Genomic DNA, 21,120 nt, shown 5'->3' with positions numbered 1-21,120 from the left:
GGCCAGACTTTTTTTGATGCAGCCCAGGATGCGGTTGGCTGCCTGGGCTGCGATTGCGTATTGCTGACTCAATGTTGACTTCTTTGCTGCTGAATTGTGTTAGACAGCTATGAAGGGTCTGCTATTTGGTGGTTTAGTAGTTCCAGTAACTATATCAAAACTGTTCTGTGGACCAGTAAGTCCGTATTGGCATTTTGTAATTCATGTGTGTGCCATTGGTCAGCTGAAAGCGAAAAATGTTCCTATTGCAGCTGATAGTTCAGGAGAGACTTTCATTACTAATTTTCAGGGCATGTGTGGAAGTTCCTATTTTTGGGGCAGAATATGTCAGTATGTATTTATCCTTCAAGTTTAAAAATCTGTTGTAGCACATTACTGTACCCTAACATTTGTTTAATCATGAATTTATGATCTGATAATTCTTAAAATTAAAGTATGTGAAAAGAACACTAAAGCACTGCAGATTTAAATGCAACAATATGTGCTTTTCATTCTTAGCTCCTTCAGTAATGTGTAACATTTGCTTTTCTAGTGTAATAATGAATTAAAGTAGTACTGTTAGCTTTTAACCCATTTAATTGATCGTCTTCCTTTTTATGGAATAAGCATATTGCAATTACTCACTGCATTTCACTTTTTACCTAGGTGGTTACCTCTGCAAAGGCTTATCTAAACACACCTTCTCTGTATATACTAAATTTTTCCTCATGGTTATAACTTTGTTTATTTTGGCCTTTTTTCTTTGCTTTGTAAAATTTCCTAATGGAAAGCAGTATTTCAGATAAGGAGACAATATTAATGCAACATATAGTTTACTAAGATGGACTATGCACTTTTGCAGACACATATGTTATGAATCTTTAAGTTTGTGATGGTTTTTTGGTGGTCCTAGTATGGTGCAGCTTTTGCTGATGGATAATTTTTGTCAGTGAATTGATACATAATATATAAAAAATGTGCTCTTGACAGAAGATGTTGAACTAAGGAATTGTGCCTTTTTTATAGATAAAAGCTTAAATGCAGACTGAAGCAGTAATCAGAGAAAAAGTGGTTACTTTGTGACTGCCTGTACTTTTCCTTTTTTTTTTTTTTTTTGAACACTTCGTGATGATAGATCTCTCTTCCCTAGTTTGCATTTATTTGTACTGGTTAAAGACAGACTAGGAACTTCTGCGCTCTTCAGCAGTGGACTGTGAAAGAGCAAAACTGTCACATTTTAGCAATGAAGGATAGGCCATTTCTCCCTCACTTTAACCTCTTAATCATTAACTTAGAGTCCTTCTGATTTTTATTGTTATTCTTCTTTTGTATTGATCTCTGGTGCTCATTCTTCCAGTTTTCTAGTTTTAGAAAGGCATGTAATACTGAATGATGTGGTTAAAGCAAGATGAAGAAACAATGTGTGGAAGATTTTGATAAAAGTATTACTGAGTTCCTGATAAGTGTCTATGCTAAGCTCTGATCATTTAGTCCTCTTTCTTCAGTTTTTTTTGGGCCTTAATGACCTTTAAATTTATTTGCCTCACTCTGCTGGGTCACCAGTTTCTGTTACAAAGTGTCTTATAAGTTGTTCTAGAAACCATTTGAAATCAGTTGTATGTAACTTATGTATTCACAAAAAACATCTGTAGTCATACTTCTCATCTTTACATAATTCTGGCAGTTAAAATACCAGAACTTGGAATCTTTGTGAGTTGTAGAGTTTGGTTGCTGAGTATCATAGTTGCATGTTTATTAAGTTTTATGTTTAAATGGGCATTTAAGCTGCTTTCTCAGATCCTAAAAGTAGGACTTCATGTATAAAAATCACAAGGTCTTTCAGTGCCTTTTGAAAGATCTATGCAGTTTTGACCGCTTTGCATCCCTTGGGAGACTGTTCTTGATTATTTGCGTTTCTCACTTTGTTCTTTGATCTTCAGTCTTTTCAAAACTGTCACATGAATGCCACCAAATCCTTGTCGTTAATCACACTGCTTGAAGCAGCTCCTGTGTTTTGGGTACAGTCCTGTATTTGACAATAAAATGTGCTAAGAAGTGGGGAAACCGTCGTACAGTTCTTGTCAAGGCTCTAATGACAGTGTGAACTTCAGATAGTCATCTGTCATTTGATAGTGAGTTCTTCTGTATCTGGAGGTAGTTTTGGGTTCCTGTTATTTCTGTATAGGACTTAGCAGTGTTGCTCTTATCTGAAGGCTAAATGTACTTATATGTTTTATATTATTCAGAGAATTGAGTATTTATTTTAACTGCCTACCTCTCCTTCATCACCAATTTCTATTACAAGGTTTCTTACAGGTTGTTCTAGATACAATTCGAAATCTGTTTTAAGTTGCACACTCAAAGGCACCATCTGTAGTAGTACTTTTCATGTTTACAAAATTCCCGGATTTAAAAAGTCAGGAAGAAGTACCAGCTGAGACCTTGTTTAGACAACTGGAAGAATCCTTGCACTCTCAGGGCCTAGTCATCACAGGCCCTGGTCCTCACAGAGGACTCTAACTACCATGGTATCTGCTGGAGGGACGCCATAGCAGGGCCGAGCAATTCAGGTTTCTAGAGTTTATTGACAAAGACTTCCTTAAACCGGTGACTGACTGGCTGACAAGCTTACCAGAGTGCTGAGTGAGCTGGCCAATGTCATTGTGAGAGCACTTTCCATAATCTTTGAAACGTCCTGGTGACTGGGGGAGAAGCACCAGAGGACTGAAAGAAAGCAAATGTCACCCATATCTTCAAGAAGGGCAAGAGGGAGGAATCTGGAAAATGAAAGGCCAGTCAACCTTACCTCAGTCCCTAAGAAGGTGATGTGGCAACTAATCCTGCAAACCACTTCCAAACACATGAAGGACAGGAAGGTGATCAGGAGCAGTCAACATAGATTTATGGAGGGGAGATCATGCTTAATAAGCCAAATTACCTCCTATTATGACATGACTAGCAGTGTGGATGAGGCCCTGTTCTTTTTTTACATTAGTAAGGCTTTCAGCAGTGTGTCCTGTAACGTCCTTGGCAGGCAAATCAACAAAGTACAGACTAGATAAGCAGACAGTGAGGTCGGTCAAAAACTGGGTGAGCTGTAGGGCTCGAAGCATTATGAACAGTGTCATAAAGTGCAGCTGGAAGCTGGTCATCAATGGTGTACTCCAGGCGGCGACACTGGGGCTAGTACTGTTTAGCATAATCATTAATGACCTGGATGATCGGACACACTGCACTGTCAGCCAGTTCGGAGACAAAATGGGGAGGAGTGGTTTATGCACCAAATCAGTGTGCTGCTTTTCAGAGGGACCTCAACATAATGGAGAACTGGGCAGACAAAACCAGCAATCAGTTCAACATAGAGAGGTGCCAAGTTCTTCACCTGGTAGTGAATAGCTCCATGCAGCGGTACAGGCTGAGGGCCACCCAGCTTAGAAGCAGGTTGGCAGAAAAGGGCCTGGAGGCCCTGGTGGATAGAGTTGAATATGAGCCAGTGATGGTCCCTGTGGCAAATAAGGGCAAACAGCATCCTCTGCTTCAATAAGAGGACCGTTGCAAGAAGGTCGAGGGAGGTGATTCTTCCTCTCTACTCATCACTGGTCAGACACATCTGGATTGTTGTGTTCAGTTCTTGGCTCCCCAGCGCAAGAAAGATGTGGACATACAGAAGTGAAGGGCTATTAAGATAGTTAATGGATTGGAGCATCTCATATTTGAGGAGAATCTGAGAGAGTTAGGACTATTTAGCCTGATGCAAAGCAGGTTCAGAGGGATGTTATCAATATGTTGCTAAGATATGTGATGGAGCCAAACTCTTCTCAGTGATGTCCAGTGGCAGGACAAGATACAGTAGGCACAAACTGAAATATAAGAAAATCCATATAGAGGAGAAGCTGTTTGACTTAAGGATGATCAAACATCGTAATATGGGAGGTTGTGGAGTCTCTATCCTTGGAGTTACTCAAAACCTGACAGGACACAGCCCTGAGCAACCTGCTGTAGCTGACCCTGCTCTGAGAAGGGGCATTGGACTAGATAGCCTCTAGAGGTCTCTTCCAACCTTAAACATTACAGGTTTCTGTGATTTTTTTTTTTTTTTTTTTTTTAAATACATTATTCCCTTATGTCAGAAAAACATGCTTGCATTGTGCATCGCAGCTGGTAAGCACCAGCTATCTGTTACGAAATTCTTTTATAGCATTACTTCCTGACTTCTGTAACTTACCTTTCACATATATTCTACTGCCAGGAAATGGAAAATCTGCTTCTTGTCCCACATGTATTTCAGAAGTGGCAGTTTATTGCCTAGATACTTTATCACCTTTTAGCTTCTAAGGCTCTTGCATTAGCATATATAGGAAGCTTTATGGATGTGGTGATTTTTAAAAAATATGTCCTTTCCTGTTTGCTAATTTTACAAATTAAAAGTATCTTTTTCACTCCTCTTGTTTTTCCTTGGAAAGCCATTAAGTATTCAGTAAGTTACTGGGGGCAAGTTTAAAGTTCTTAAGTGTGTTAGTGGAAATTGGGATGACAGCTTTCTGCCACAGAAGAAAAACAGTGTGTTGAGCTTAAAGGCCACATCCTACAGTCCTTACGTATGCAGTCTGCATTCATACTTCATTCTAAGGAATAAATATTATAACAAGAAACTGGGTTTAGATTTATGCCTCATTTCACTGTAACAGAAGAGATATTAGCTCTAAAAAGAAACCACATAGTTGTAAAAGATGATACTGATAACTCATGAAAACTGAGGAAAGTTGCAAAGTGTGTCTCATAAGCAATGCTCAAAAAAGTATTGCCATTGAACCGTTGAAACTTATCTTGGGCTTTGTTATATTTCATTGGAGCTTAACATTTGATAAAAATTCTGCTTTATAAGTGGTTATACTCTAATTTTTTAACAAGTTATATATTAAGCATAGTCATTCTTGATTTGGGAAGAAAAGATAAGCTAGGTCTTCTAAATGCTTTTCAAAGTAGGATTATGCCCTAAATGGCTACAGAGGGAATTGTCACTTTAGAGACTGGTAATGTGAACCTTTCCAGTTTCCTCAAACTATTATCTTAAATTCATTTCTAGATAGAATTTATTCTTGTATGATATGCAGTGGAATTCAACTTTCCTGTAATATTAGAAACCCTTTTGGTCCATTATGTATTAATAAGCAGTGAGGTCTTTCTTACTAAATCTTCTTCAAAAGAGGTAGACAATAATAATGGAAATTTTATGGGAGTGACTGACTGCTTACAGCTTTCCAAGATTGCCTGTCTCACATAATACCCCAGATATTGAAGTAGCACTTGTATTAGAGGTTTTGCATCTTTATGAAGGCTAGATACCAAAACTGCCTTCTGAACTGAGAACTTGGAATCAGCTCTAGAGCTCTGGCAATTCCAGTTCTTTGGACATCTAGTTTTAAAATCTGTGGTGAGGAGAGATTCTGAAGGACTTTCATTTTTTCCATGAGGAACTGAGGTCTGGTAAAGGCATTTTTAAGAACTGATACCTTAAAATGTTGGTTTTGTGGTGGTTTTGGTTTGTGTGTGTGTGCGGAGTGCGGTGTTGCTCTGTTTGTTGGTTGGGGAGGGGTCGATGGTTTGGTTGGTTGGTTTTTTTTGTTTGGGTTCTTTTTTAAAAAAACAAACAAACTAGAATGGAATTTCAGTGTCATTCAAGGTTTGGATGATGTACTGTTGAGTTTTGTGTGACAGATAACAACAATATCCCTTGGGAGAAGGTACTCATTTGCAAAGTCCTACTGGAAGACTGAATTCAATTGAGGGAAATCAGTAAGGGGAAGTCAGATGGTCGTTACAGGCAGCCATATACATTTCTACAACAGTTGCAAAGGCTGGGACCATTGCTTTGAAACCAGCAAAAAAAGTTTCAGGCATATCACATGCAGTAAAAGTTACTTTGGGAGAATTGAGCAATTGGCCAGAATGTTTTGTTCCTTGAAGGCTTGGGAAACAAACCTTTGCTTGGGAATCTGTATGCTGAGTGTTAATAATGGTACTTTAGCAGATCAAAGGCATTGTATTTAGTGGTTTAAGAAAAGGGTTACTGGAAAAGGAGAAATCTGAGGAACACGTAGATTTTCATCTTTATTCTACAGTGCCCCTTATTGGAAATGGTTCAATGTTATTGGAGCTCTTCATTTCTCTTACTGATCATAGCAAAGTTGCAGGCATAACTTAATATTTGCAAACTGTATTGTGTGTTCTCCAAAAGAAGAGAAATGGGAGGCAAATACAATGGAAATAGCAGATGAAGTAGCTTTGATTAGATAGTGATTGATAACATCTTATAATGGTAATGTCATGTTACGTTTAAGTTTAAGGCTCAGCATTGTGATGCGTCATGTCCTATTCAGGGTAGTTTATCATCAGTAAAACTCTGCAGGTGTAGTAAATGAAAGTTCAACAAAATAGAATGGAAGGTTTATATTTAAACTGTTGTAGTGCAGACTGGCAAATTAGGATAGTACACAATTATTTTACTACTTTTTTTTTTTTTTTTTTTTTCCCCAGTTAAAAAGGGCATGACTTTGTTGCTTAAAGTTGTATTCTTTGGAGTTGAACATACATATTTTTCATCCTGGTTGAATAACTGTAGTGGTTGTACTCAACTACAGCTATAGTCTAATTCGGGAAGTAGAAAAGTTAGGTCCATGGATCCAGTGTTTCCAGTTCATCCGCTTCTTTGGTTAAATAAGCTCTTTGCAACCAGATGGACTTCATACTTGTCAAAGCAAGAATAGGAAGCCTCTGGCTCCTATCAAGTATTGGCACTTAAAGCTGGAAGCTGAATCTTTTCCAGTTCCATAAATCTGTGAATAGAATAGTGAAGACTTTGTTGCATCCACTAGTCACATAGGAAAAAGTGCTTCTGTCTTTATGGATATTTCTAATTTGTTTAAAAAGACTATTGAGATACCCATTTCTTTTTGCAAGATGGATTAAAAAAAGCTTCTGGAGGTTTGTGTTGGGTTTGGTTTTTTGTTCGTTATTCTTCTTGCTTCCAGTAAAAGGGATTTTTTTTTTTTTTTTAAAATATGACTATTCAGTGTACATGTCAACTCTCTTCAAGCAAGTAATTTAGTTTCTGCCTTCCATCAAAGTAGTACACGAATAGGATTAAAAGTCAAAAGTAAAAACTACAACGTGGAATAGCTTTGGGAAAACTTTAACGTAGACTTAATTATTTGCAGAATTTAGTGCACTTTCTGGATTACTGATGCTCTTTTACCTTGTGATGACTTTTTTAGCTGTATGTACTCTTGGTGTGTGCTGATGTGTTAACTGGAACTTACTTTGTCTAAAGAGGGTAATGTGAATTTCAGGGAAAGTTTTTGCTTTGTAACTGTAAATGTCAAGATTGGAAATATTAGATGCAACTTTCCTTGGGGCCTTCATAATCTAAAAGCCTTACTACTTTTCTTTAAAACGAAAATGGAGAAAATGCCCACTTTTAGAGGAGTTGAAAAAATACAGTATTCTGCAAATGCTGAAAATATTAATTTTGTTAATATAATCATAGAATCATAGAATGGTTTAGGTTGGAAAGGACATTGAAGATCATCAAGTTCCACCCCCCCTGCCATGGGCAGGGACACCTCCCACTAGACCAGGTTGCCCAAGGCCACATCCAGCCTGGCCTTGGACACCTCTAGGGATGGGGCCTCAACAACCTCTCTGGGCAACCTGTTCTAGTACCTTACCACCCTTAAAGTGAACAATTTCTTCCTAATGTTTAATCTAAACCTCCCCTCTTCCAGTTTAAAGCCATTCCCCCTTGTCCTATCACTACATGCCCTAGTAAAAAGTCCTTCCCCAGCTCTCCTAGGCTCCATTTAGGTACTGGAAGGAAAGTTGCTCAATGGATTGTTTACACTTTTATTTTTGGAATAGGGAGCCTCAGATTTTGCGTAATACTTTCTTCCTCAGTTTAATAAAATATCTTGTCTAAGTGGTTGAATTATCTTTGGATGTATTTTGTTGTAGAGAAAGTCAATCCTTTCCCCAGTTTCTGGGCAGCCTGCTCTTAGTGTCCTTGCTTGAGAAGGAGGTTGGACAAGATAACCTCCGGAGTTCACCTCCAACCTCAACCATTCTGTGATATTTGGGAGAAAAATAGTCAGAAGTGCAAAATCACTGATTGCATGAGCAGAGTAGTAGTCCTCTATTCCTTCCTTCTGTCTCAAAGGGTGAGGGGTGGGGGGGGAGACAGAAGGGAAAACGAGTATATGTAATGTCTTTATTATTTGTTGTCATAGACTGGCTACCTCACTGGCACTAAGAGCCATTGCTCAATGCAGTGTAGGGTGGTTGCCATGTTAGGTTGATTTTTAGTCCTGTCAAATGTAAAGTGATTTGTGTTCTGCTGTTTTTTGTGTTGCATACTGAAAAAGAGAGCTCTACAGAAATACCTGCATGGGCAGACCGTGTTTTATGGAGGAATGGGATTAATACGTAGATCATAGGCATGAGGAAAATAAGCAGTTGAGCCAGGAGAAAGGCAGGTCAGGGAAGCAAGTTTGTGTATTGTGCCTTCAGTCAGCTAGAAGCTGTGTTCGTAAAAGTTTTAGGAAGTGTAACTGTCTTCCTTCTTACTCATTTGTTTTTGTGCTGTCCTGTGAGTCAGCAGAAGCCTTATTCCATAAGAGGATGGGAATCTCAGTTGCAGTTACAGCTTGTATGTATCTAAGCTCATTTTTCTGTCTTCTTCCCCAGCCTGTATACATACGTGTGCTTGTATGTGTGTGCATGTGTGCATGTACACCTGCCAGAGGAACTGAGCTGCAGCTATCTAACTCTGTGACTCAGCCTCATCCTTGGGAATTGTGAAAGGCAGTTGGTGAAACGTGGACTCAAAAGAACAGACCAAAGCCAGACTAGAATACAAAGGCATGAAATTTTGAAAAGGAAATCTTGGATGTTGGAAAAAGGGCAGCAAAGGAGAACTTGTTTGGTTGGTAATCTTAGTTTCATAGACTGTTTTGTAAGCTCTTTGGCTTTCTTTGTCTCCTCTAGCCTTGTACCTTCTGGAATTGCTGAGGGGGGAGGAAGTAACCATTATAGAAGGGCCGTGTTCTGTGTTTTTCAAAATAGTCTGCAAATGAAGTGAAATTTTTAGCACAGTTCCTGTCGGAAAGTTTCTCAGCTTTTTGTGCAATATATTATGATACTGCTTTGCTCCTTAAAGTAAAAATAAAAGCTGCTATTGATCACCCATAGTCTAACCACAGACTGCAGTGTTTTCACTTGGTCTCCAGTGGTAAGCCTTGGTTTTGACACTGTTCTCCCTCTAGAATGACAATGGTTCAGTATTGAAATGTCATAGTGAATCTTACGTTTTCTTTTATTTGTTCTACCCGCTTTTACTCTGATAAATAAGTTTGTACTGAAAGTTATGATCATAGAATCATAGAACTGTTTTGGTTGGAAGAGACTTTTAAGATTGTCAAGTCCAACCATTAACCTTAAACTGCCAAGTTACCACTAAATCATGTCCCTCAGCACTACATCTACACATCTTTTAAATACTTCCAGGGATGGCGACTCAACCACTTCCCCTGGGCAGCCTGTTCCAATGCTTGACAACCCTTTCAGTGAAGAAATTTTTCTTTATATCCAATGTAAATTTGCCCTGGCACTACTTGAGGCGACTTGTTCTTGTCCTATCAGCTGTTAATTTGGAGAAGAGACCAACCCCCACCTCGCTACAACCTCCTTTCAGGTAGCTGGAGAGAGTGATAAGGTCTCCCCTCAGCCTCCTTTTCTCCAGTCTAAACAATCCCAGTTCCCTCAGTGGCTTCTTTTCTCCAGACCCCTCACCAGCTTTTTTGCACTTCTTTGGACATGCTCCAGCACCTCCATGTCTTTCTTATAGCGAGGGGCCCAAAACTGAACCCAGTATTCGAGGTGTGGCCTCACCAGCGAGGAGTGCAGAGGTACAATCACTTCCCTTGTCCTGCTGGCCACCTTGTGCTTTCTCCCCTTTTGAGACAGGTGTACCCTGTCTATTGCCTACAGGCCTGGTGTTGTGTAAACCAACTCATAATCAAAAAACATGAAGTCCTGCCAGTGACACCAAGCTTGGAGACAGGTATTGATTTGCTGGGTCTTCCTGTTTCTTCCATCATCATTTTCCGCTACGGGAGGGATAGAGGAGAACACTACTTGTGCTCCTGATCCCTTAACCAGTTGTCCCAACACGCTGAAGTCTCTTATGATTGCTCTTGTATTTCTTGTTGCAACTTCATTGCTGCCTACCTGAAAAATCAATAATGGATAATAATCTGAGGGCTGTACCAGGGTGGGAAGTTTTCTCGCCACATCTTTAACCCAGGCCACAGGGTGGCAGCAGACTTTCATAAGGGGTGGGCCTGATCTGCATATCAGGCCTTCTGTTCCCTTCAGGAGGAAGTCACCTATGACAATGACCCATCTTTTTGTCTTGGAACTCTGTGGGAGTAGTTTTGATGTAGGCTGATAGAAATTTACAATGTGAAGCTTAGAATTTTGCCTATTTCTTCGAAAAACAAAATAGAAGCTAGTTCACAGATGTATTATTTGTGTTCAGCTGAACTATTTCAAGATGTGACTAACTTTGTTGAAATAATTAGAAATAAAGGGATTGCTCAAACATTGTCTATGTAATGGTACTCAAGGCTTTTAATGTAAATTAACAGGAGGAATTATTTAAAGTGGTTTAGTGGAGCTACTTTAAACATTTAAGTTTATGTTCGCTTTCAGAATGAGCTTGAATTCAGTTGTTTTCATTTTACTGTAAAATCAAGTTACATTGACTGAGCTCTACTTAAGTATGAAGAAAGTTTCGAAATTGTTTTGAGGTAGTTTAGTCTGTTTAAAGAAGGAACACCCAGATGCATGTTTTCGGTAATTTTCTATGCATAAGGAGATTTTCTTCAAAGTAGTGTTCTTCATTGCATTTGTTTTATACTAACTGGGTTGTGGTAGTCCTATCCACACAAATATTTACCTTTTGTTTTGCTCCAAATGATTACTTCCACAAGTATGCTTTCACTGTTCACAGCTATTCTCTGTTTCTTTGTATTGCTGCAGTACCTAGTGGAGGTGAGTGGAGAATGTTTAACATGGACAGGTCAAACATTAAAAATCCCTAAGCTTTTTGTGCACAGCCATCATAATTTTGAGATTGCACCTGTTTGTTATTGATGGAATATTTTTTTTTATGCTGTGACATTGGTAATGTCAGAAAATGTGAAAGTTGGGAAGCTTCAGCTTGATTGAAGCTGTAAACTTGACCAAGCATGTGAGTAGCTTTGCAAACCAATTGCTGCAATTCCTAGGTAGCTTTGGGTTAGATTTGTAACATCAGCACACTATCAAGGGTAGGATATGGAAGGTGATCAGACAGGTCAGAGACACTGCTTTAGAGAAATGCTTTTCTTGGAACTGCATCCCTCCTTTCAGCATTGTTTGTGAGCTTAAGAAACTTCTGTTGTGTTTGTGCTGCAGACTTGGGAAAACCAGCAACAGCAGCAGAAGTTCAGGATGACGTAGGGCACTTTTCTAGGTAACTGTATGAATCCATCCCCAGACCTACAAAGACCATACCCCAATATAGTATTTTTCCTAGCTATTGAGAGATACCTGTTTGTTACCATCTAGCCCCAGTTTCTCATGGAGAGATGGTCATCATTTGAACTTAGTTGATTAACAGTAATTCCAATACAATACCTCTAGATGTTGCATGCTGTATGCTTCAGGGTTTATTAATAACTCTGAATGTGTGATTTTTCCAGCTGTAGTCTCCATTTGTTTCCTATGCTATGTCTTTTGAGTTCATTGTGCTCCAAAAGTTTAGCTGACTATAATGTTCATATGAGAAAACGCCTTTAGTGACCAGACTGTGTGTGCAATTGGGGAAAAGGAATGTCTTGGCTGACTAGTAATACCGTTTTACGTGCTTGTTGATAATCTCTTTGTTTTTAATGTTAATAGGAATGGTAATTAAATAAGATAGGAAGATAACTTTAAAAAAATGCTATAAAGGAAAGAGTCAGGGACTGACAATAATCTTACTTTTGTAGTCACAAAATCACGGAACTCCACATTTTTAGGATTGTTAAAGTATGTTGAATAGTGTATGCCAAAAAGTTTATATAATCCTCAATTTTAGACTATAAATAGTAACTAAAATGAGTTATCAAGAGATGAAAATTTTTGTATGTTTGAAGTCTCTTACACAATTATTTTATTTATTAGACACTAACACTGCATTTCTTTTTTTTAAAAGTTACTTTTGTTCTTGTGTTCATTCTTTCCAAGCAATGTATTTTTGCAAGATGTTAGTAATCTTTAATTATTAAAGTGTTAAATTGCATTGATTGCTTTGGGATTTTCTGTCTTTTAAATGTTAGCATACTTTCCTTTGGAGAGAGTATATCTTACCTGTATGTTGCATGAGCAATATAAACTACCTCTTGTAAGATGAACCAAACGCAACAAATCTTGTGCAGTGAATGCTATAAAATTACAAAAATAATTGCATTACTAGTAATTGTGCAGATATGTACAGCAGGACAGTACAACCAAAGCTCTTTTTGTTTCTGCACATAATCATAGAAGCCCTGATTTATTTAATCATTTTCTGCCTGATGATCCTGGCACTTGTTTATCTGTAAGTCCCTCAGTCTAATAATTTTGGAAAGCATCAGCTAATTTCTGCTATATTTTACAGGGGATTGGAAGTCTCAAGACAGTTTAGTTTGTGAAAATTCATTGTTGGATAGAGAAGATACTCATGTGCCCATTGAGGAATAGGCTGCAGCATGTGCTGTGTCTCTTGCATCTAGCAGCTGAGAGGTGTGGGAGTGGATTTGGTTTGAGGGGACAGAACTGGGTGTATTAGAGAGCTGTTGTAGAGCCTTTGAATGTGAGGAATTGCATCGTTGTGGTGAGGGGATAAGGGGAAGTAATACACCAATCCAGAAAAGCATCTTAACCACCTGCAGTGTACAGCGTCTGTCTTAAAAGTGAATGGGGCTGAAGTTGAAAAACAGGCAACAAGATGAGTATTAGGACAAAGGGAATAACATGTCATGGGTCAATATTAATTCCAATATAAAAGGACAATGAGGCACTTTTGAAATACAACACACTAAATCTGTTTATATAGAATTTTACGTTGGTGTCTATTGTGGATCTCTAAAGAAATGTTTTACTTGTGCATCTGTTTTCTTAGTGTGTATTAAAGAAGGTTGGAGGGATTTTAATTGTTTGTCAAAAGTCCAAAAAGAGGCAAAAATTGTGTGATTAGAAGACTAGTGCAAAATCATCTGCTGCCTCAACAGGTTTATTTCTTCCCACTTTTGTTTTATAAAGGTTATGAATCGTCTAAGACAGTTCAAGGACAGAAATGCAAGATTAGAAATTGGGAACAGACTGCTGAATTAAACAGGTTTGGGTTCAGTGTTTAGTCACTAGGTTTTTAGTCTGTATAAGATCCGACCTAATTAAAGAATGAAAAGTCTTTAAAATACAAGTAAATGTCAGTACACAACTGTTTTTAGAAAAGGGCAGCACTACTACCAGCTAATATAAATCAGAGGTTCAAGAAAACGTTGAAAAAAAATGAGCTGCTACATCCTTTCACATACCTGTCACAACTATTTTATTAACAAAGATGTGTTGCAACCTAAAGTGTTCTCCATTTGACAAAGCTGACCTAATGAACCCTTTTAATTGCTATTGCTCTTCTACACATCTCTTAGCTATTTTCTTTCAATAAAATGAACTGTATCTAATACCAGCTGCTGCGTGTGTGCCTGAGCAAGCAAAAGGGCTGTGCTCACCAAAATGAGCACAATTACAGATGCACATTCTTTGCTGGAATACAAGTTGCATGTGGAATATTTAGTGCAGATGGGAAGTAAATGCATGAACTACTGAAGTAGCTTGGGGTTTTCCCTTTATGTTTGAATTTCTCAGCTATGCTTAACACCACAACTGCTGCAAAGCAAAGTTAGGTTTTTACAGTTTAATTCTAAATTTACTTCTGCAGGACAGAAAGAATTCAGTAGTTCTCAGTAGTGTTAGGATCTTTGACATGAAAGGAAAATCCCATAAAGAGGCTACTTATTGCTTAAAAAGTTGGAAAAGGAGCAGTAATAAACTCCGTGAATAACTGGATTCTCCCTGACAGAAGTTTTAGCTGGTTTGTTTTGCAGAACTGGTGAACATAACTATACCCTACTAAGGTATTTCATGTCTGATAGCTATCAGTGTAATTGTGCCTGCAAAAATAATGTGTATTACATACAGGTTTACTTTTTAAAACATACCAGTTCTTTGGTTTAGTTTTGCTGCCTTACCAGTAGGACTTGGTCTTGTATCACTGCTCTAATCAGAAGGAGCAAGTAGTATCTTATTTTGGAATCAGGTGCAAGATTTGTCTTACATTCACTTAAATTTAATCCCCATGTTTTAAGAAGACAACTGAGCTGCCTATCAGTAAGGGTCTTTGAGCGGATTCTGTTTTGCATTAGTTCCCTAATGAAATAGAAAACATACACTGCTCTGTAGAACAGTACACTTAATTATTTATATAACCCTATTGATGCATTGGGTGTTTTCCGTGAAAATCAGTTACTCTGACATTTACATTTTTCTCTTCTGCTGAAATAAGCTACACTTGTTGATCATTACAACACTTTGTAAATATAATTTGATTTTCTGCAAATTTTTGGGCCAGGTTATGTTGCCTAAAAGAATAGGCTTTTACTTGGTGCTTAAATGTCCTGGTTTGTGTATGAAAGGCTTGATATGGGCTCATTTTAAAGAGTTCTTTGTGGTAAGGCATCCAAATTAAATATTTGAGATGTTATTTTAAGTGCAGAACACTGTCTATAATTTTTATTTTTATATCAAATAAAATGAATAGAAAGGAAAAGTTTCCTGCAGTTGAAAGAAGGAAATGCCTTTAACAGAAAAAGGTCCTAATGCTGCTGGAGACCTATTCCTTCTTTTCAGGAAACTGTGTTCTAATGAATTTTCGCCCTTTGTAATTGCAAGGTAGGAAGAAAGGTCAACATTTCCTGCTGGACGTTCATGTAATGTAGATCAGGGAAGCTGCGTAGCTATCTGCTCTCTGCACATGGCTCAGTCCGAATTTATTTATTTATTTATTTATTTAATTATTTTTGTGGTGGTCTGATTGTGTCAGTTCCCCTGGGAAGAGTTATTACAGGTGCAAAGCACAATTTGTGGTTTGTGTTAGTTTATCCTGGTGGAAATGTGTGCGCTCCTGCATTAGGGGGTATTTTTCCTTGAATCCACAGACCTGTCGTGCTGTGTATGCTTCCACCACCTTTACTGGGGTTTCACTTGCCATTTACTGTGGTGTCACTGCCACTACTATGATATGGGTAGCAGAGGCATCAGTGTTGTTTTTATCAAATAGAACAGCAGAGCAAAGGAATATGGCAGTAGCTACAGAGGAAGAAGTAGGTTGCTCTAAATTTTTTTTCTACAGGTTACTTTATATTTAGAAGCAACTTACAGTTGGCCCACTACAGTACTTTTCACTTCTCTTACAGGGATTGTAGTTTGTAGTAATTTGAACACCTACTGTTGGAATAGTTTTAGAAAAACACATTGTGCTAATATTGGTTTAGAAGTTGTACTGTATAATTTTTATCTCAAACTTTGTAGTTGTCAGCATCACTGATTCTGTGGCTGATCACTTTATGAAACAAGCATACGGATTTCACTAGTACACTAAATTTCATCTGATTTTGTGCTTCTAGATTTCTGTATCTGTATTTTCAAACTTAATTTTTTGTAGCCAGTATTGTAGAAAGTGAAACTGTTCTGTATGTACCATGGACTTCCTGGTTTTATAAATGATAATGTGTTTTCATGGGCTTTTATTGTTAAGAATGAGTCTTCTGAATTTCTGACACCCATTCTTCTTCACCTCCCCCCGCATTCTGCAACCACCACCACCCTTTGATTGTTCAAGTTAGATTCATACCAGGTGGCTTCATAGTTTCTTGCATTACTATTTTAACCTTAGACAGCTGCTTCAGTGATTAATTACTCTTCGCTTCAAATACCAACTTTTTCTGAGATTAAGTTAGTGTTAAGATGCTTTATATTGTGAATGCGTATTCCCGTCCCGCCTACCCCGATCCTCCCCCCAAGGTACTGGAGTGTTAGACTATATTGGGGCAACCGTATCTCCTTCCTTAGTATTTTTTTTACTTCTGGAACCTTACTGTCATTGTAGCATCAAACTAGCTCTGGTATGGAAACCAGAAATCTGTCCTCTTGCGGGTAATCTGTATGATGTACCGTAGTCATGGTATCTTGTTTGAATGAGAACTAGAGGATATTAATTTACTTTCTGCCTCTATCCCTCATTCTTTAAGTGATTATTTTTTATTTTGTAAGGCCAGTTTATGGACTATTAACTAGCAGAGATTCATGTAGTAACTAACAAGAAAAGTAGTTTATGGCAATAAGTGGAAGTTTCAAACTGGCTATGAGACAAGGCTTCTTAAATTTCTAATAGCATGTTTGCTGATTTAAAAGTAAAAAAGTCCAATGCTCACCTAAATTATAAAATAACTAATATGTGAGTTGTACTGGTTTACTTTGAGTGTGCAGCTGCAGAAATAACTTTGATCATGGTGGTACAGTTATATCAATACGATGCTACTCAACATACAAGAAACAAAAAACACTTTTTAAAGTATCTTCATTCTAAATAAAGATTACATAATCTGAATTAAATAAAACACAGCTGTATTTAAAGTATTCTATTTAATAGAATGCTTTTACAAAAGAGAAATGTAGAGACCTAATACCATAGCCCTTCTTTAAAATTTAATTTTAAACCCCCTAAATTTTGTCTGTAATCTTCTCAGAAATATATTAGGTCAGTCATATATAAGTTATTTTTTAAATGCAAAGTTATAATAAGTTAAAGAATACCTTGGAGTATGGGGAATGAAATGTATAAATGTACATAGGAAATTTCATAATCCTGAGGTTGGTTATATATCTTTGCATTACTATTGAGCCTATTTATTACTGCACGTAAACAGATTTTTCCCTTTATTTTGTTTTCCACCATTCTCATGCATGCACATAGCTAATCTGTGGAAGAACTGGTATTTTTGTTAAGGAAACAAGAGGAGTCCTCTTGTGTCATTGGTAGTCAGGTGCTGCAATATCTGAAAAAATACAATTGCAGTTTGTTTCTTTTTTCTTGGATTTTTTTGGGGGGTAATTTTTTCTTTATTTGCTTGGGTTGGGTTTTTTTTTTTCCTTCCCTGGTTGTTGTCTTTTCACTGGATGATCACTGTCTCTTTACCTAAATTGGTCACAACTTACCTGCGTGCTCTCTTCCTCCCTTGATTTTTACCCATGCCTGTCCATTCTCTCTAAAGAGGTTTTGGGTTTTTTCCCTGTTAGTTTTCTACTCTGCCATTAATCCACTACTATGGTGAGAAACGCAGGCTATATAGAGATGAGCTGCAGAGAGGACTCGGACGACACAACCTCATCTTGAGCTGTCAGTTTTTCTCCTCTAACTGCCTGATACTTTTAGTTCCTTGAATGAGTGAGTTTACTGATGTTCTCAGTGACATCAAATTTGAGTTTTGGTTTCACTGGATCTCAGTCTCTAGTTCTGGAATTGAATCCCACCTTGTTTGCCAGTTGTATAACAAATGCAGTTTTGCTCTCTACACAACAGATGTAATATTTGGACCCAGATATTCCTATGTGGATTCTTCATATTGTGTTTGTTGTATAAACTAATCCCATCAGTCGCTCTTTGTCTTTTGTTTACTTTCATCTGTTTACTCACATCATCATACTTACAAAAACTTCGTAGTGTAAGAGGCAGACTTCTTGAATTGCAGTGCTTAGTTCCCAGCTGGTGCAGGCAACCACATCCTGTCCCTTCTGTAATGTCTGTATGATCCATCTTTAAAGTAATAGTGTTGCGTATCTCTGCTGCTCATAATGGAAGGCTGTTCCACAGTGGCAGCTCTGATGGTGAGGAGCTCAGTTCTGATTTTCTTCTTGCTTGCATTCATGCCCACATTAATTGTTGTCTTAGCATTGCCCTGTAGCATTCTTCCATTGTAACCTTCTTTGACTGCCTGAGAGAGAGCAACCACATCCCCTCTTGACCTTTGTTTTGTTAGCTAAACAAACCAACCCCTTCTACTCTCCTCTTAGAAAGAAATTTTTTTCTTCCCCTGACCATTCTTGCTCACTGCACTTGCTCCATTCCATTCTGGATCTTACTAGTTCAGGTTTCTTATCATTTATCTGTGGAGGTTTCTGATTGAAGTGTCTGGTTTTGCAGTAATTTTTCCCATTGAATGTCTGTATAATTTAATTATTGTGGCAGTAATACCAGGAAAGAACTTGAATTAGTAGTGACAGCCTCTTGATATTTACAGCTTTCCCAGGTGATCAGGAAGGGAAAGTGAGCAGATTTTTTTTTTCTTGTCTTTTTCATTGTTTCTGTGTTATATACAGGACTTCCAATAATACTGACTAGTGATGTGGCCTTAGACAGATTTGATGCAGTTTCAGTCAGGAGTGAAGTGACAATCAGACATAACCTTTTTATTGTGCGTATAATTTATGTGCGAAAGGTGTTCCTTAATTTCTTTAATTACTAACTTTTCAGTGAAAACTTAAATTCTAAAAATATTAGCTCCTGTGGGCTTGCTATTGCAGACTCATTGTGGGAAAAGTTAGGTCCTTTTTTTTTTTTTTAAGAATTGCTTATTTATGGAACTACGAAACCACTGAAATTCTCTGTATATTGGTATTTGTTTTGGACAAAACACCTTGAGTATTGAGTAGAAACCACTGTGGGTGTTTAAAGGCTGTTTTCTCCTGGATTAAAAAAAAAAACAAATACAACAACTCACACAGAGTATCTATGTGTAGCAGTTGCGTTAACTAGATTTCTGTACCTGTAATGTACTACATTTTTAATAAAAAAAAAAATGTAATTTAGCGGTGAGAATGACACTGTGGCAGGAGCAGCAAAGGAAGTCAACTCATTGTCAGTTCTGTTTAACCTTAGTGTTGGTATTTTATTTCAAAGAATTCAGTTGTGTGTGGATAGAGAAACTTTGAAAAGTCAACTTCAGTGGCTCATGAAAACTTTGAGCAGGAAAAAGACTTACAACGTTCAATTTCCCTGTCTTGCTTGGAGTTTATACGTATTTATTAGCAGTAGTGTCCCATATATTGCCATTGGTGTGGTGTAAGAATGAGATAAAAACGATGAAGGAAATCGAATGGATCTTTTAGTTTGTATCTATTGTATGTGTAATTCTGTAAAATTTTGGCTTGTAAAGTAAGCATAAACAAATCATGATTTCAGCATCTTCAATAGATAATGTAAATGCTTAAAGAAAAAATCTTTTTTACTGTTTCCCAAATTGTTAACACAGGTGCCTGTCTATATTAGGTGACATCATGTAGATCAAATTCCTTCCCTTTAATTTATTTTGTTTGTCTTTAGAAAAATATCGTATTTCATTTTTGTCATTTCATTAGTGTAATAGTGGATTATAATGTATGATCTTTGTAAATTTCTCTTGTTTTGGAACTGCAGTTGAAATTATTGCAACGACTTTTTTTTTTAAGCAGTGTGGACTTTTACCATTGGGATCTTTATAGTTAGTGAAAACTGGGTGAACAAATTCCTTTTTCAGTAGTTGAATATAAACTGTGCTGTTTTACAGGAAGTAAATGAGCTAGTTCAATGGTGGCTAAACCTTTTCTTTTCATGGAGGGGGTGATACAGTTTCTGGTAGTAGTTTGACAAGGCAGTGTTTAATATTAAAGAGATATTTTCAGATCAATTTAAAAATAGCTGCTACTTTTAAAATATACTAAGATTTTGTATTTCTCACTTTGTTTACTCCTTGATTTTTTTCATCTGTTAATTACTCTTTTTTTTTTTTTTTGCTAGCCTTATATGAAAAATATCTCCTTCTGCAAAACGGGGAAGCGAATATAGCAGCTAATCAAACTGGTTATGCGTTAAGCGCTATCCACTGCAGTATGAAATAACAGATGTTTTGTTGCCAGTTTTTGAGTTGGTACTGTATAACCTTTTGATTGCCTTATCTTGCATCTTTTTTTGGTGGAAGGACTCAGCTTCTGAGACCAGAAGCTTGCCTTTTGATTGCTTAATACTATTTGATATTTAAAACCTGCATTGTTCTACCCACTCTTGCCAAAATCTACTTAGTGTGCAGCTGAGGGTGTAGTCTGTGTTGCATTTATGTTACTGAATTTAAAATTCTAAAAAAGTAAACTGAGAATTTTCATTTGGTTTTGTTCTTTTGTTTTCTTTTTTTTTTAGTGCTTGGGAGATGGGAAGTAATGATAGCTGGCACCTGAACTAAAATATCTGTGTAGGCACTACTATCCCAGAACTTCAGGATGAATGGGGATATGCCTCATGTTCCCATCACTACTCTTGCAGGGATTGCTAGTCTTACAGACCGTAAGTACTCTTCTTTTTTTTTTTTTTTTTTTTTTTTTTTGCATTTGCTATGCTATTTTCTACCTCTTCAGTAAATACCTGCATTTTCAAAATACTAAAAATAGTTCTATTTTAAAAGTTCTTACTGGTAAATCTGTTCAAAGTCATATATGGCATTAAAAATGTTGATTTTGTCATTGCTTGAATTTTAAAGATCCATTCAAATAAAACATGCTAATTTAAACATGAAATGAAATTAAATGTAGGTTAAAAAAAACCCTTAAGGAAAACTGAACCAAATACAGGATTTTTTTTTTGTTTGGAATTCAGTAGCATATCTGGGTACAAATAAAGGCAGATGCATAAATGATAACATACTTCTCTAAAACATAGATCTCATCATTTTCACTGGAAAGTGGGAGAGGGGATTGCACTGATGCTCAGTTATCTAAAGAGAGTTGTAGAATATGCTGAATATACTTGAAACCTAGTTCCTTAGTTTTGGACAAGGTACAAAAAAAGTTGCTTTAATTAATAGGTGCAACGAGTGGCTGCTAGAATGGAAATAAGCAGCTGAGTCTTCTTTCTTAGCTGTCCAGCCTGTAAAAGGA

The 21,120-nt window shown here is 37.2% G+C and overlaps 1 protein-coding gene across 1 annotated transcript in view; it reads left to right on the top strand.

Moving 5' to 3' along the window:
* The first annotated feature begins 20,384 nt into the window (after positions 1-20,384).
* The window catches only part of NIPBL (Nipped-B homolog (Drosophila)), a 101,508-nt gene continuing 100,772 nt past the window's right edge, over positions 20,385-21,120 (top strand). The window contains 1 exon segment of the mRNA XM_009894678.1: positions 20,385-20,530. Within this exon segment, the coding sequence (XP_009892980.1) occupies positions 20,467-20,530 (64 nt within the window). The 5' untranslated portion in view covers positions 20,385-20,466.

This window comes from Charadrius vociferus, unplaced genomic scaffold (genome assembly GCF_000708025.1).
Source record: "Charadrius vociferus isolate BGI_N301 unplaced genomic scaffold, ASM70802v2 scaffold450, whole genome shotgun sequence".
Lineage (NCBI taxonomy): Eukaryota > Metazoa > Chordata > Aves > Charadriiformes > Charadriidae > Charadrius > Charadrius vociferus.
The sequence above is the reverse complement of the archived record's forward strand: the minus strand, read 5'-3'. Positions and strand labels throughout refer to the sequence as shown.